Source organism: Tribolium castaneum, chromosome 1 (genome assembly GCF_031307605.1).
Source record: "Tribolium castaneum strain GA2 chromosome 1, icTriCast1.1, whole genome shotgun sequence".
Lineage (NCBI taxonomy): Eukaryota > Metazoa > Arthropoda > Insecta > Coleoptera > Tenebrionidae > Tribolium > Tribolium castaneum.
Genome location: NC_087394.1, coordinates 28173391 through 28190576, shown reverse-complemented (window position 1 = coordinate 28190576; position 17186 = coordinate 28173391). Strand labels below are relative to the sequence as shown.

The following is a 17186-nucleotide window of genomic DNA, read 5'->3' as shown; positions in this document are numbered from 1 at the left end:
TCGTTTTTCCTCGTTTTATGACTCGTACCAGACTCGGATTAAGCTCAAATCGAACCTCGCATATTTTCCTAGGACTTGGGCGCGTCCTTAAGCTTTGGTCACGGTTTATTTATTTTCTAATAAGGCGAATTTGAATGGAAATTGAGGCATATATAAAATGCAAAAAGAGTACCCGGAAAAATACATTTACATCGCATAAAAGACATGTACTCAGGTTCTTCCAAGCGGGATTTAATTAACATAAAACGCTTCGTGGAAAAATCCTATAACGCAAGAAGGCTGCACCTCCCATTTTCATTAGCAAAGTTACTTCACACGTGGAAGTGGTTATTTTTTAATTAAATATCCTGTCTATTAAACAATAAAAATGTAAACAATTTTTTTGATCGTCATATGAGTATTTTAGCCCAGTCTACACTTGGTGGACATATATCAGGAGTTCCCGAAGGTGGGAAGCGAGCTCGAGGAGAGAGAGGGGGCTAAAGCTGTCATTTTTTGTTTTTTTGCTTATATCTCGGAAACGGTCACTCCTATCAATGTTTTTCTTCTTACCAAAATTAAAGTTGATAAAATTTCCTTCAAAATAGTCCCAGCCTTATTTTCGTAGGACTAACCGTAGGCGAGCTACTAGCTTATGAAGTTTGGTGTCTACATGACACTGTATAACTAAACATATCATAAGTATTTATATGGAAAAAGTGTGTGTAAAGCGTCTCCCAACGAAATAAGGTAGAAAAATACTTTCTTCTCTCGGGCTCTCCAGTTGAAGACCACAATTCAGCATCTGAAGATGACCCAGAAGATATAATAGAATGAATTGTTGGACTCAATAGATACAGTTTATTATAAGATTTATTCAAGACATCTATATTAAATCATCTATTTATTAATATTTTACTGAACGAGACTGTAATTCAGTTTTCAATGTTTAAGACGAAGTCGAAAATGCAGCATCTAAAGACGACTCTGAAGACTTCTGTGACCCCCATGTCTCCCCCTTTCTACTCTAATGAAGTGTTGGACCCAATAAATTCAGTTTATTGTCAGTTTTTCAAATCCCAAGACATTCTCTTTTAAAGCACATTTTTTTAAATGATAATTTATTTCCAGCCCTAGAACTCGCTTATGGTTAGTCCTACAAGAAAAATGCACTGTTTTGTAGAAAATTTTACCAGCTTTAATTTTGGTAAGAAAATAAAAATTTATAGGAGTTACAGTTTCCGAGATATAAGTAAAAATCCAAAAAACGACTGCTTTAACCCCCTCCCCCTCCTCGAGCCCACCCATGTGTAAAGAAAGCTTTTAAAAAAATTCCAACTCTCTAGGAATTTTTCCCACCGATTTGTCTAATTTGACTGGGCTATTTGCAGAACGTGCCAGGATTTAAAAAAAACACAATAAATGTGTTAAAAATGGCGGAGGCGCCGGGCCAACAATCTTGAATTATAGCTTAGGCCTTAAGGAGTCATTTGCTACACTTCATAAGGTCCAACAGTATTAGATAACTTGCAATCGCAGTTAAATTAATTAACAAAAAACTTACAAGTTTCTATTCGTAGCAGCCGTAAGCACTCGTTAAAGTAATTCATCAAAACTTGCAACCACTTTCCGCAAAGTCACTGCAAGTTAAATTTTTTAACCGTCAGTTACATCAATATTACGAGTAAGTTATAAGTAAAAGGATCTCGGAAACATGTAGTATTCTAATTTTTAGCAAAATATTGCCTCTAATTATTAAATTTGTTCAAAAATTTTTTGTAATGATGATAAAGTGGTACAGAAGAGCAGTTTTTTGTAGCTTTTATTTTAATTTAAACAGATTGAGTTGGTGATTTTCTATGACTGATAAAAAATATAGAGTAGTAGTTATTCAAAAAATATCGTTGATGCTTTGGTATCTTCCTGGACTTGAAAAACTACATAAAATGAATAATTGTTAAAATATTTTACAGTTACAGTTTCCGAGATATAAGCAAAAATCCGAAAAAAACTGCTTTAACCCTCTCCCCCTCCTCAAGCTCGCCCATGTGTAAAGGAAGCATTTAAAAAAAATTCCAACCCTCTAGGAATTTTTTCCACCGATTTGTCTAATTTGACTGGGCTATTTGCAGAACGTGCCAGGATTTAAAAATCGGTATTATTTTAGAATCCCCAAAATACGGGAACGCTAGTTGGGTCTGAAGCCTATTCCCTAGTTTACCTCTTCCAATATCCCATTTTAGGTAGTTTGCAAGATCAGTATTATGTTTGTTTGTATACAAAGGTGGTGCTAAAAATTTACTGTTATAGCGCGAATTTCATATTCCTTTCATCTCGAATGTTTACTTTCTTATTATCTGGCCCGTATTGCAGTTGCCGGGCAGATTCCTATCCGCGCGAATTTTGTTTAAACCCCGAATTCAATTAAAGTTATTTTGAAGTTGGCCCAAGCCCGGCTCACTGCCAGGAAGCCATATTTCAGGCCCGAACGCATGCATTCTTGCAACAATTCCTTTCATTGCGCTTTAGAGAATGAAATATGTTCTGCCGACTTAATAACGGTCATGATTAATTCAAATGAAGAGCGGAACGTTCGCCAAAAATAGTCAAACTGCCAGTTTTAATAATGTAAGACGAAGTTTTCCCGCATGGAAATCGCGCGAGTTTATCGAATGGGAGAAAAAGAGCAAAATGTAAATATTTCTGTAATTTCTTAAACAATATTTCTCTCGGTAACGCTTTCGCAGATGACGAACGGCCAACATTAGGGAAGTACGTGAGTCCATTGCTGCCATCCACACTCCAACAACGGCCCGTATTTACCAACTATCGCCGAATAAATAACTCAATTCCATGCACTTTATTACACAGATTTAGTAACACTTCATGAGTCCAATAAAAAGTTCGAGCTTTATGGCCGATATATCAAGCTAATAATTCAGCGGCACTTGTTCGCGCCACGATGAACTATACCGCTTCAAAGATATATGTCTTACCTGTTAGGCGAGCTTTCGCACTAAATTTCAACCAACTTCCTCGTTTTTAATTTATTAAAATCGCAATCGACTGAGAAGCTCGACCGAATCTGCACAGATTCAAACATAAATTCAGCATTTTAAAGCAACTCTACAATACTTTTTCCAGATTAAACACTTTTTGAAATAAATTAATTGATAGCCTCTTCAATAATATTGACAATCGTTTCTTCAATTATGCTAATAAAGGCAGGGCTCCTAAATAGTCCTAAACCTGCTTTTCAATCAGAAAAGGACAATAACCCCTGATAAAATTGTTTTCGTAACTGCACGTTACTTTTTTATTTCTTTTTAGATTTTGTAGCCTCTTAAACGAAGGGCTGTAAAATAACGTATTATTGCTTCTCTTTCATTAATAACAAAGATATTAAGAGAAAAAGTCTTATCTAACATGCTGCAAACATTTGGATTTTTATTCCTCTTTACATTTCCCATTTTTACAATTTTTTCTACAAATACTTAAGTGATACATTAAGTGCAGTTGGAAACACAGCACCTACACAAAAGTGCTTCTTAGGGATAATATACAGCGTTGGGCAAAAGTATGGAACCAAGTGTTTTGTGCCTAAACTACGCACCTTACGAAAAAACTAATTAGTACATCATTAACTAATTTAAAAATGTGAACATTTTTCAATTTTCGAAATTATTTCTAGTTTTCGAGTTATTAAAATAATGTTTCTCAAACGGCACTCTACTACGGCAATTTTTTGGTAGAAGATTGTGCTTTAGAATTTACTTCTAATTCATTATTTTGTTTTTAAATTTGTTGTTTTTTAAAAATAAATTATTAAAGTTCCGTTCCGAGCTCATTACGATGGCTTTCCGATTTTGACCAAAGAGGTTGTATTATTTATTTTCACAAAACCACTGGTTTAAAAACAATATTATTGAAATAGAAGTAATTTTTAGGGCATAGTCTTTTACCAAAAAAAATCGCCGTTATTTGAAAAAAAAATTTAATAACTCAAAAATTAGATGGAACTTCGAAAAATGTTATTCTTGAAAACTGATCACATTTTTAAAGTAATTGATGATGTACAAACTGTTTTTTTCGGTCTGTTATCACAATTTAAAACATAAAGAATACCGACTTTAAAATGCACCACTGAATACTGCCGTTAATTCTACTGTAAGCTGTGTAGTAATTTTTTCCACAATTAATGTGTTAAAAATGGTGGATGCGCCGGGCTAACAATATTGAATTATAGCTTAAGGCTTAAAGACTCATTTGAAAGACTTGGTGAGGTCTAAAAGTATCAGATAACTTGCAATCGTGGTTGAATTAATCAACAAAAAACTTACAAGTTTATATTCGTAGCAGCTGTAAGCACTCGTTAAAGTAATTCATCAAAACTTGCAACCACTTTCCGCAAAGTCACTGCAAGTTGAATTTTTTAACCGTTAGTTACATAAATATTACGAGTAAGTTTTAAATAAAAGGGTCTCGGAAACATGTAGTATTCTAATTTTTAGTAAAATATTGCCCCTAATTATTAAATTTGTTCCGAAAAATTTTGTAATGATGATGAAGTGGTAAAAACAGAAGCGCAGTTTTTTGTAACTTTTATTTTAATTTGAACAGATTGAGTAGGTGATTTTCTATGATTGATAAAAAATATAGAGTAGTAGTTATTCAAAAAACATCGTTGATGCTTTGGTATCTCCTGGAGTTGAAAAACTACGTAAAATGAATAATTGTTAAAATAACGACTGCCCTCGAATTTTAAGCTTGTGTTTTAGCTTACGCATTATTAATAACTAATAACTAATAACAGTTGAGCTTTAGTTACTTACTTAGTTACTTACTCGGTTTTTAAGTTTGAAGTTAGTTAAACTGGTAATTCATCAAAAAACAATATTAGTTAATTGTCGTAAAATGCTGGCGAACAAGACGGCGCTCGTCGAGCAAGTGGATTAGAGATTTTCTGTAAATATCGAGCGTCCATTCACCCGGAATATCGCCGGGATCTGCTACATTTCATTCGAGTCCCTAACATAATCATTATTGTCCTCCGATTTAGCCGAGCTTAATGAATCAAATCCGGCGCTTCAAACAAAATAATAATAAAACCGAATGGAAGTATTGATTCGAGCGTCGGTCCTAAATTAAAATCGTCGCCGCCGCCGCCGTTTTCCTGAATATGCAGAAAATAGGCCATTTGAGAAAAAATCCCGGTTTAGAATATAAGCACGAGCGAGCAGAAATATTGGAAGAGATTAAGGACATGGGGAAAATAAAGGATTATTTGACACGCAATTAAAACGCTGCCGAGGGACGCCATTTATTTTTTGCCGGGAGTTTAACTGGCTCAAAGCGTGCAGCTTCTTGAGGAATTTCTCAAAAATTTATGATTTAGGAGATGCTCGTCAGAGCGGTTTCGGCGGAGCACTCTACATACAGGCTTACACTGAAAGCTCCCTGGTGAATAATTCAATAACTATACCTACATCTGACAGTAATTTCAGTCAGAGTCGGATAAATTAAAGGCCGGTTTTTGTAAATTTGGGCATTATTGAAAACCGCGGAAACGAGTTAATTTCGCCTTGAAAAATTTACTTATTAAGCTTGAGTTGCCGGATAACAATTATGTTCAATATGAGCGAGGCCGGGAACAATAAGGCGGATATTGTTCACGAATGTTTGAGGGATCAACATCTCAAATAATATATTTTCTTTACAATGAAAGTACATTTGTGATATATCACTGAGCATTGGATAAAAGTCCTTTTAGGAGAAATAAAAGAAAATTTGTTTTGTGCTTAAATCGAACAAAATAAACAAGCGCGGCTCCGCCAAACCTAAAAAACCTTTATCTCTTTTCAGGCAAACTATGCGCATTTGTGTCGCTAAAATATCGCAACAATATCTGACAAATCTGCGAAAGCCGCTCACTCTTGCGCTGCTAACACTCATTGGCCGTTCTTAGGCAAATTTCTTTATTTCGAGCCGGACCCGGTATCGATCCCGACCGTGCCCGATTTTTATTATTAATGTCAAGTCAATTGAGCAAGCCCTCGTTTTGTTTGCCAAAAGACCCGGCAAAAATCATTCAAATTTAATTAATCTCACGGCAAAAACGCACTCGACCGTTTGCTGAAAGCCCATAAATAATGGCTCTCGTGCGTCGTGACCTCAAACGAAATATGCCAGAACTTGTTATCCGATTATTGACCGGTACTTGCGTGCTTTAAATCATCGTTTCCAATGACACGGTTTTTTCAGGGATCCGCGAGTTTCCAGCCGGAAATGATGTTAATACAGCACATATCCGGCTTAACACGTCCATCTCTGCGCATGACTGAGCGTGTCAGCCGCAAACGCGCCATTTCCATATAAATTATCAATTTGATACGAGATAACACGTTTTCGTGGAAAAAGCACAGTGGAGTTGCACGTTTTCGGAGGAAAGGACCAGGATTGGAGAGGCCGATGCACGGATAAGGGCCGATTTAATGATTCGGACCCCAACGCAACTGCATATTGATTGTAAAGCCGTTGGAGAGGTTCTTAACCCACTTTGGAGCTTCCGGGCATAGATTGGAGGAGGCAAAGCGGATTCCTTTACACTTTCGCCGGAAAGCTCAATTAAGACACAACAAAATAAAATTCAAGAAGTGCAAGAATTTGAATTTATATTACCATCTATTAGAAAAAAATTATTGGCTGCTGTGTCCATTGAAAGGAAAAAAACCGAAAATAATCAGTTATTAATATTAGTATTATTACTATCGCGTTTGTTATTTTTTCTTCGCTGTTTTTAGTTAAAAAAACATATTAAATTAATGCATAATATATTTAATAATATATTTAATAATATTTCGTCAAAACTGAAACTGTAAACTGTTAATTACAATATAAAAATTAACGACTATCCTTGTTTATTTCTCTGAATGCGGATTATGTGACACTCCTTTAATGCGTCGTTAAATAACAAAGTAACAGCTGAAGACATCACTACTTTGTCTCTGTAAAAAGAGAACCCAGTGCTAATTAAAGTTAAATAATATTGTACAATATTATAGGTAAAAATTTGCTTTTTGTACAATTTTTTTTTATGAAAAAGGACACTTTTTGTAGAGAAAGTTATAAGTCGAAGGAAACAATAATAAAACGTCATAAAGATTGGCCATCAGTTTTCTGTAATCTATTTAAACTGAAATGGGCTTGAAGTTGAAGCAGGTTCTAATTTTTTAAGATAAAATTAAATATTTTTAAGATAAACTGTTGTCGGTGATTTTGCTTTGTCTTATTTACAAAATTCACAAAATTATTACATAAAAACTAAGAATCTGAGAAACGTTGGACTTTAAAGTTCAAACTGAAAGAATATTATTATTCTTACTTTTTTGCAATCAAAAAAATATAAAAAATAAGAAAATAAAAAATTTTTGCAAGTTGAATAGCTTAATAATTTTAAATGGAACAACCTTTTTTTATTTTTGCATCTAAAAAACTTTTCAGCATTAACAAATAAGTGTCTTTTGCTCATTACTCAAAATATATTTGACTTTAATCATAAAAAAAAATTATTATCAATTAAAAATTGTTTCGGTAGTGGAAAAGTGAAACTTTCAGGTATAATTATTCGTCATTTATTACAGTGAATTAGCTTAAACTTCAATATTTTTGTCAAATATTTATTTCCTTATAAACTCTAAGAATGGTCCTTGGTGGAGTTACCATGGTTATGATGTGGTTTACGATGGCAAAAACAACGCTTATGAACAATGAATTGTTGCTGAAATTAACTTTAAAGTCAAATATTTCTTTAGTTATTAACTTTAAACTTTTGTAATGTCATGTTTTTAGGTACAAAATTTAATAATCTTTCAGAAGCAAGAACAAAAAAATACTCGTAGGGTGTTCTATTTAACTTTTAAGAAACTTCTTAATTTTTCTACGTTCTTAATTGTAATACTCTAAACAATTGTAAAAGATTTAAGTTTGAACTTTCCCATTTAAAGTGGTGAAAGTTCTATTTTTCTAGGATTCTTCGCTTTTGTTTAATGAATTTTTAAATAAAACTTGTTTTCGTCAAAAAAATCAAATTATTTCAAAACCTGAGCAGAATCGATCAATACAAGTTTAAATCAAAATTATCAGTATTACAAGCTGTGTCCAAAAATGCCATAAAATTTGAATTCCAATTCAAAAAAAATTACTTTAGTGTTTATTTAATACTGGGACACTCTGTATTCATACCGCAATATTTTCAAAATATGCAGCAGAAGCGCAGTTATAATTTAGAATATCACTAATAATACACAAATTATGGAGCTTTTTCGGTTCGTTAGGACAGCCGATGTTCTTAACCCGGCGCATCCACCAAATTTAGTTTCCCGATTTAATGTTTAAACCAATACATATTTTTGCTGGCTAACAGGTTTAGACACTTTCACCATTGTAAACACTGTTCATCAGTGCAATAAACATTAAACCATAAAAACCACATTAGCGCTCGTCATGCGATGTAATAAAATTTGTGATAATTGTCCGCTTTTCTCACGAAATTATGTGACTTACAACAAACAGCTGTTATTCCCCTAGTGCGCAAGCGGTGAATCAAAGTAGTTGCATCTGCATGTGATATTTGTTTGCGATAAAAATGATTCTGAGCCTGTGAGAGCAGAAAAACTGGTTTTAAATTAGTTTCCACAATTCCCGGCAGAACCCGACTAATTAGCTGGTATTTAATAGCCATTCCCGACTAGCCTCAATTATAATAAATATCATCGGGAACTAACGGCTTTCTGGTAACCCCCGTAATATAAAGGGAGTCTCTGCGGACCCTCGTTTAGTGTAAATAGGAATAAGCGGTGTTTTTGCGTAGGAACAGAGCGATTCCGGTCGTTTCTAAATTTTGTAAAAGAATCGATTCGTTCGGTATTATTCTTTGATCTCGGAAGAATAACTTGAAGAGGAGTTTCATTATTTTCAGGTCGCTTTTCTGTTCGACTGGCTCTGATTCGATCACCACATATTGAACGTTGCGAGCGAATTTTCCACGAATGGGAAAAATAAAACCGACAACTATAACATTAATTTGCTCTTTTATGCATGGGTTTCTTGTTTAGGAGCGTTATGTACAGCAGGCACGCCGTTATCGTTCATTTTTCTGGCAGACGTGAATAACTCGAGCGTCAAAAATGCATAAATTACCGTAATTTTGCCGACGTATGTGTTTAATATACAAGTTTCAGGCGGAGGTAACCTTAGTTAGGTGCTATCAGCATCTATACAAATTATAAAGGACCCTAACCGTATGCGATGTATGGCGCTGTGCGGTGATGTAATTCTCCGGATTAATTCTACTGGAATTACGGCCAATAGTGGAGAAGAATTCTAAAGCAGAAGCCGCGCAATTTTGAGGGAAAGTTCATATAAAATGTGAAGTTTCCAAATTTTCGGTGACCAGAATTTGATGCGAATTTTCAGCGGTATTTAAATTCTTAAATTACCTAGAATTTTGGTCCACAAAAAGTTTATAACTATTACTCCTATCGATCAAATACTGAAATAAAAAAAAATAAAACTTGAAACTAAGATATGACAACGGCAGAAATAGGCGGTATGCTGAATATTTCTGGGATTTTGAGCAATTTGAGCAAGACCTTCAAACAATATGTCGACTTTTCTGATGTCCATAAACCATCCATAAAGTCCCAGAACTGCTGACATTTTATGCAAAATCGGTCAGAGAAGCAGTTTAGAAGTTGTCGATGGATTTTTTGCTAGTTTTTGCTTATCTCAGTTAATTTTCTTGTCAATTTTGAATCATAGGGTGCCAACTTTTTTTATAAGACAAGAAAGGAAAACTTTCTAACCGTTCCGGATACCGAATATCAGCCAAAATTTTCAAAAATCGGAAAAATTTTATCATTTACAATCAGACATAATTAGGGAGTCCCAGAGATTCCAGAGACTTGAAAAGGTAAAGAAGAAACAAATTTTTTGAGTTTTTTAGAGTACGAATAGTAAAAACGAAAAATCCACTTACAGACAAATATTTAAAAAAAGTAAAATAACAACAACAAACATAACACAATGATTCGTGAATTTTCGGTATTTTTGGTGATGGTGGGATGAATCAAATTACAGGGACAAGAAATAAAAACAAAATTGCTTTGGTCGACTAGTTTCGTTCTAATTCAGAACACCATCAAGGCTAAAGCATTACTTACATAATTTAAAAGTGTGGTCTTGCCTTTCCATCACTATCAGTGACATGTCCATATTAATATTTAAACGTTTTAAATTATGTATTTAATGCTTTAGCCCTGATGATGTTCTGAATTAGAACAAAACTAGTCGACCAAAGCACTTTTGTTTTTATTTCTTGTCCCTGTAATTGGATCCATCCCACCGTCAAAATTTCCAAGCGATTAACTTTTTCATAAGGGCATTTTTTGTGTGATTATTATTAAATTTATTTATTTACTGTTTTGTTCTCCTATTTTTTATTTCTTAATTTTAACCTTGAGATTAAAATTTTTCGTCGACGTTTCTAGATTATTATCAAGCTTCAGACGTAAATTCTCTTACAAATTAATTACAATGAAAATTCTGAATTTTTGTGGGGACACTGTATCCTAAAAGGCCTGAAGAAGAGATAGTAAAATCTCGAAACGTCGCATTCATCTTTTTTTTTTTAAATCCCAAAATGATTATTTATTTATTTACTAGTATTCTGTTACGTAAACAAAAAGCACCTAAGAATTTCGGATCAATAGCCTCGCCTTTTATAAAAAACGGTGAGAGTTATTATATCGGATGGCATTCCCTTTATCAGAGTATAACTGTCCGTCCACCCCTCGAATTAATCTCAATAAATGTTTTCTTTGTGATTCACTCACCTCAGGTTGGTTCTCCCCATGGACGATACAGACCAGCTGCGCCTCCTGGCCTTCCCCTGAATGAACCAGCGGTTTCTCGACGGAAATTTCGGGGGGATCTGCAACAAATTCTCCCATAAGTGCCGCATCCCCGTATTGTTGTAATAACAAAGTGCGGAATACGTTCGCTTAATTAACCCCGGAAAGCATATTTTGTACCATATTCATCACGACAGATACGATCAAAATTATTAAAACCACCTCTTTTACATGTAAATTCGATACCTCACTCGCGCTTTATCGTCTAAGATCGCTCCCGACAAAAGACCGCAAGCCGCAAACCCGAACGCAATAAATAATAAACGAAAAGCGAGCTTAGGTGAACACAGTATTGCCTAATTAACACCGAGGATCCGCCCTGTGCCATTTATTTCCCGGCCTTGGCATAAATCAACCGGCTCAATAGGTTCCAGGGCGATTCATTAACATTTTTGCGAAATATTTACGACTGCGTGAAAAAATGCACACTTCCGCGGAGCTTGAAATATTAATTCCAATTTTATACGGCTAATGCATTAGTTGTGTTACATTAAAATTAAATTAGATCCTCGACCGATTCTTTCTTGCCTGAACAAGATAATTTCATTCGCGGAACTAGCACGACGAGGGTTTATAATTAGGAAAAAATTTCGCGACGAGCTGGGGAATTTTAATGCGCACAATTAGGATCAGTTAGATGAAAAATTAAACTCGCTTTTTACTAAATTACGCAAAGTTCAGAATTTATTAATTATACGAATCGAAACGGCGGCATTCCCGCGCTGTAGTAAAACTCGCATTTCCATTGATATTGCATACTGCAAACATTTAATTATACGCTAATGCTAAGCATCCAGGTCAGGGTGTAAAGCAGAATCACAGAGGCTTTTGTGATTACCGATTGTGGTTCGCAGATCGTTAATAATCATTACATGTCGTTATTGGTACGATGTTGTTATCAGCAGTGTTGGGAGTGTAAGCGACTACACTTTGCTGGGCTAAATTGACTTGCCGGCATAAATTCATATTTTATCGGGATTTAGGTGTTCCTATTTCAATTATAACCATTACACTATCTAAACAACCTTGTTTGCCAGCAGACACACACATACCTGCCATACACGAAAATTGCAATTAGATACAACCGTTACCACAATATGCTCACTGAACAGTTACGCTCTATTAAATATTTTGTCTGCAAGCATCGCCACTTAATTGACGCTAATGCAAAACGAATAAAAATTTAAACAAACACACCGTCTTTGCCACTCATTTTGACCGCGCCATTTTAATAAAATGAGTCTTTCAGATTTCATTAATGCAACCACAAACCCAAAATTTTTGTGGGATATCACCAGAGACTAAAAATAGGGACGATTCATCCGTCATTCAAAGACAAACACAAACTTTGTGTAGCTCTTGTTGCGAATTTACTGGAGCAAACATTTGAAACTTTTTCGGTTCCGCAAAATTTTGTGAATAAATGGTTTCGAGGGGGTGTTTAGACCGTTTGACATATAAAATTTTGAAACGAAAATGTTTAAAAACAATGGACATGATTTGTTCATATTTGCGGAACGAGAATTCAACAAAATTGAATATGGATAAAGTGCATTTATTTGGAATTTTACTGATTACATGTTTAAATACCGCTGATAAAACAATTTAATTCGCTGGGGGTTTATTCGAATTTAATACAAATTAATTATCGGTTATATTTTTATGATTTATCTCGACTCGATCTACACCGTTTTCAACTGTATTTTAAATACCGTTAATTAAAATTCAGATTAGTAACAAGTATTTCAGAAAAAGTGAACTTTAGTCCAGTGTTGTAAATTTGATTTAAGAAAAAATTACTTGTAGTTCAGATTAGTTAAGAGTATTGCAGAAAATGTTAGTGGAGTTTCAGATTAGTAAATTAATTTTGAGAAAACATTGTTTGTAAAAAATTGTAAATTGTTTTTCAGAAAGGGTAATTTATATTGACATTTTTAGCTGTATTTAAGAACAGATCAGACGATGTAATTATTCAGTGTACTAATATTTAAGAAAATACCATAATGTACAAAGAAAAAACAAAATGTAAGACGTGGTCAAATATAGGGTGATTCAGGGGTCTATAACATTTTTGATATTTAAAATATTGGCAGTTTGTTTTCATTATACGATAGATTTACTCAAAGAACACAAACTATTTTTTTTATTATACACAGGGTTGTTGTATACAAAGGGTGGTGAACCAAAGTTATATTTTTTTGAATGGAACAACCTTACATATTTTTTCATAATTAGATTCTACGCAAAAAAATTATGTAACCTTATATACACTATTATTATGGGTCTATCTCTTTTTATTTTGAAATTATTCAACTTCTCGTTATAAAAAAGACCAATTTTTGAAAAATCTTTGCGAAATTGTCTATGAATATTTTCCGATAAATTTGTAACAAAAAAACTCAGAATATTCTGTAGTTTTAGCAACAGTTGACTTTTACATGAAACACGCAAGGAATGTACAGCGTGTGCTAAAACACAAATAGTTAAATAAATTTTTTTTCCAAATACAACACCATGTATTTTTTTACGCGTATCGATAGCATTTTTTATAAGCTTTCTAACAATGTGCAGTTTGTATAGCAAATTAGAAGTATTTCTTAATTTTTTTTTCTATTTTTCTTTATTTTGTTATTAATTATTTATGAGTAAAATTCATTTATGTGTTAAGTAATGACTAAATTACTAATGTACATTATTAAAAAATAAATTACCATTTGACTTTTTAGATTCTTGAATAAAAAAATTTTTTGTAATAAAATATTTTTTTTTAATATCGAAAAATATATTAAAGTTTTTATGCAATCCCTATATCATTAAAAAGGTTATCAAAAATGCTATCTATACGTGTAAAGAAATACACAATGTTCCATTTGAAAAAAATGGGTTATTTAACTTTTTTGGCGTTTTGGCACACCCTGTACATTATCTGCGTGTTTTAAGTAAAAGTCGACTATTTGCTAAAACTGCAAGGTATTCTGACTTTATCTGTGGCAAATTTTTTGGAAAATATCCATTGGCGACTTTGTAGTGATTTTTTAAAATTACCACAATATGCTCACTGAACAGTTACGCTCTATTAAATATTTTGTGTGCAAGCATCGCCACTTAATTGACGCCAATGCAAAACGAATAAAAATTTAAACAAACACACCGTCTTTGCCACTCATTTTAACCGCGTCATTTTAATAAAATGAGTCTTTCAAGTTTCATTAATGCAACCACAAACCCAAAATTTTTGTGGGATATCACCAGAGACTAAAAATAGGGACGATTCATCCGTCATTCAAAGACAAACACAAACTTTGTGTAGCTCTTGTTGCGAATTTACTGGAGCAAACATTTGAAACTTTTTCGGTTCCGCAAAATTTTGTGAATAAATGGTTTCGAGGGGGTGTTTAGACCGTTTGACGTATAAAATTTTGAAACGAAAATGTTTAAAAACAATGGACATGATTTGTTCATATTTGCGGAACGAGAATTCAACAAAATTGAATATGGATAAAGTGCATTTATTTGGAATTTTACTGATTACATGTTTAAATACCGCTGATAAAACAATTTAATTCGCTGGGGGTTTGTTCGAATTTAATACAAATTAATTATCGGTTATATTTTTATGATTTATCCAAATACTAGGTGGGACTCGATCTACACCGTTTTCAACTGTATTTTAAATACCGTTAATTAAAATTCAGATTAGTAACAAGTATTTCAGAAAAAGTGAACTGTAGTCCAGTGTTGTAAATTTGATTTAAGAAAAAATTACTTGTAGTTCAGATTAGTTAAGAGTATTGCAGAAAATGTCAGTGGAGTTTCAGATTAGTAAATTAATTTTGAGAAAACATTGTTTGTAAAAAATTGTAAATTGTTTTTCAGAAAGGGTAATTTATATTGACATTTTTAGCTGTATTTAAGAACAGATCAGACGATGTAATTATTCAGTGTACTAATATTTAAGAAAATACCATAATGTACAAAGAAAAAACAAAATGTAAGACGTGGTCAAATATAGGGTGATTCAGGGGTCTATAACATTTTTGATATTTAAAATATTGGCAGTTTGTTTTCATTATACGATAGATTTACTCAAAGAACACAAACTATTTTTTTTATTATACACAGGGTTGTTGTATACAAAGGGTGGTGAACCAAAGTTATATTTTTTTGAATGGAACAACCTTACATATTTTTTCATAATTAGATTCTACGCAAAAAAATTATGTAACCTTATATACACTATTATTATGGGTCTATCTCTTTTTATTTTGAAATTATTCAACTTCTCGTTATAAAAAAGACCAATTTTTGAAAAATCTTTGCGAAATTGTCTATGAATATTTTCCGATAAATTTGTAACAAAAAAACTCAGAATATTCTGTAGTTTTAGCAACAGTTGACTTTTACATGAAACACGCAAGGAATGTACAGCGTGTGCTAAAACACAAATAGTTAAATAAATTTTTTTTCCAAATACAACACCATGTATTTTTTTACGCGTATCGATAGCATTTTTTATAAGCTTTCTAACAATGTGCAGTTTGTATAGCAAATTAGAAGTATTTCTTAATTTTTTTTTCTATTTTTCTTTATTTTGTTATTAATTATTTATGAGTAAAATTCATTTATGTGTTAAGTAATGACTAAATTACTAATGTACATTATTAAAAAATAAATTACCATTTGACTTTTTAGATTCTTGAATAAAAAAATTTTTTGTAATAAAATATTTTTTTTTAATATCGAAAAATATATTAAAGTTTTTATGCAATCCCTATATCATTAAAAAGGTTATCAAAAATGCTATCTATACGTGTAAAGAAATACACAATGTTCCATTTGAAAAAAATGGGTTATTTAACTTTTTTGGCGTTTTGGCACACCCTGTACATTATCTGCGTGTTTTAAGTAAAAGTCGACTATTTGCTAAAACTGCAAGGTATTCTGACTTTATCTGTGGCAAATTTTTTGGAAAATATCCATTGGCGACTTTGTAGTGATTTTTTAAAATTACCACAATATGCTCACTGAACAGTTACGCTCTATTAAATATTTTGTGTGCAAGCATCGCCACTTAATTGACGCCAATGCAAAACGAATAAAAATTTAAACAAACACACCGTCTTTGCCACTCATTTTAACCGCGTCATTTTAATAAAATGAGTCTTTCAAGTTTCATTAATGCAACCACAAACCCAAAATTTTTGTGGGATATCACCAGAGACTAAAAATAGGGACGATTCATCCGTCATTCAAAGACAAACACAAACTTTGTGTAGCTCTTGTTGCGAATTTACTGGAGCAAACATTTGAAACTTTTTCGGTTCCGCAAAATTTTGTGAATAAATGGTTTCGAGGGGGTGTTTAGACCGTTTGACGTATAAAATTTTGAAACGAAAATGTTTAAAAACAATGGACATGATTTGTTCATATTTGCGGAACGAGAATTCAACAAAATTGAATATGGATAAAGTGCATTTATTTGGAATTTTACTGATTACATGTTTAAATACCGCTGATAAAACAATTTAATTCGCTGGGGGTTTGTTCGAATTTAATACAAATTAATTATCGGTTATATTTTTATGATTTATCCAAATACTAGGTGGGACTCGATCTACACCGTTTTCAACTGTATTTTAAATACCGTTAATTAAAATTCAGATTAGTAACAAGTATTTCAGAAAAAGTGAACTGTAGTCCAGTGTTGTAAATTTGATTTAAGAAAAAATTACTTGTAGTTCAGATTAGTTAAGAGTATTGCAGAAAATGTCAGTGGAGTTTCAGATTAGTAAATTAATTTTGAGAAAACATTGTTTGTAAAAAATTGTAAATTGTTTTTCAGAAAGGGTAATTTATATTGACATTTTTAGCTGTATTTAAGAACAGATCAGACGATGTAATTATTCAGTGTACTAATATTTAAGAAAATACCATAATGTACAAAGAAAACACAAAATGTAAGACGTGGTCAAATATAGGGTGATTCAGGGGTCTATAACTTTTTTGATATTTAAAATATTGGCAGTTTGTTTTCATTATACGATAGATTTACTCAAAGAACACAAACTTTTTTTTTATTATACACAGGGTTGTTGTATACAAAGGGTGGTGAACCAAAGTTATATTTTCTTGAATGGAACAACCCTACATATTTTTTCATAATTAGATTCTACGCAAAAAAATAATGTAACCTTATATACACTATTATTATGGGTCTATCTCTTTTTATTTTGAAAT

At 32.6% G+C, this 17186-nt stretch overlaps 1 protein-coding gene across 4 annotated transcripts in view; it reads right to left on the bottom strand.

The window, feature by feature from the left end:
* The window catches only part of LOC658191 (limbic system-associated membrane protein), a 239105-nt gene that overhangs the window by 26981 nt on the left and 194938 nt on the right, over positions 1-17186 (bottom strand). For all 4 annotated transcript variants that reach the window (XM_008193611.3, XM_015977875.2, XM_064359694.1 and 1 more), the window contains exon 6: positions 10872-10969. In XM_008193611.3, the coding sequence (XP_008191833.1) occupies positions 10872-10969 (98 nt within the window). The remainder of the gene's footprint in view (positions 1-10871; positions 10970-17186) is intronic.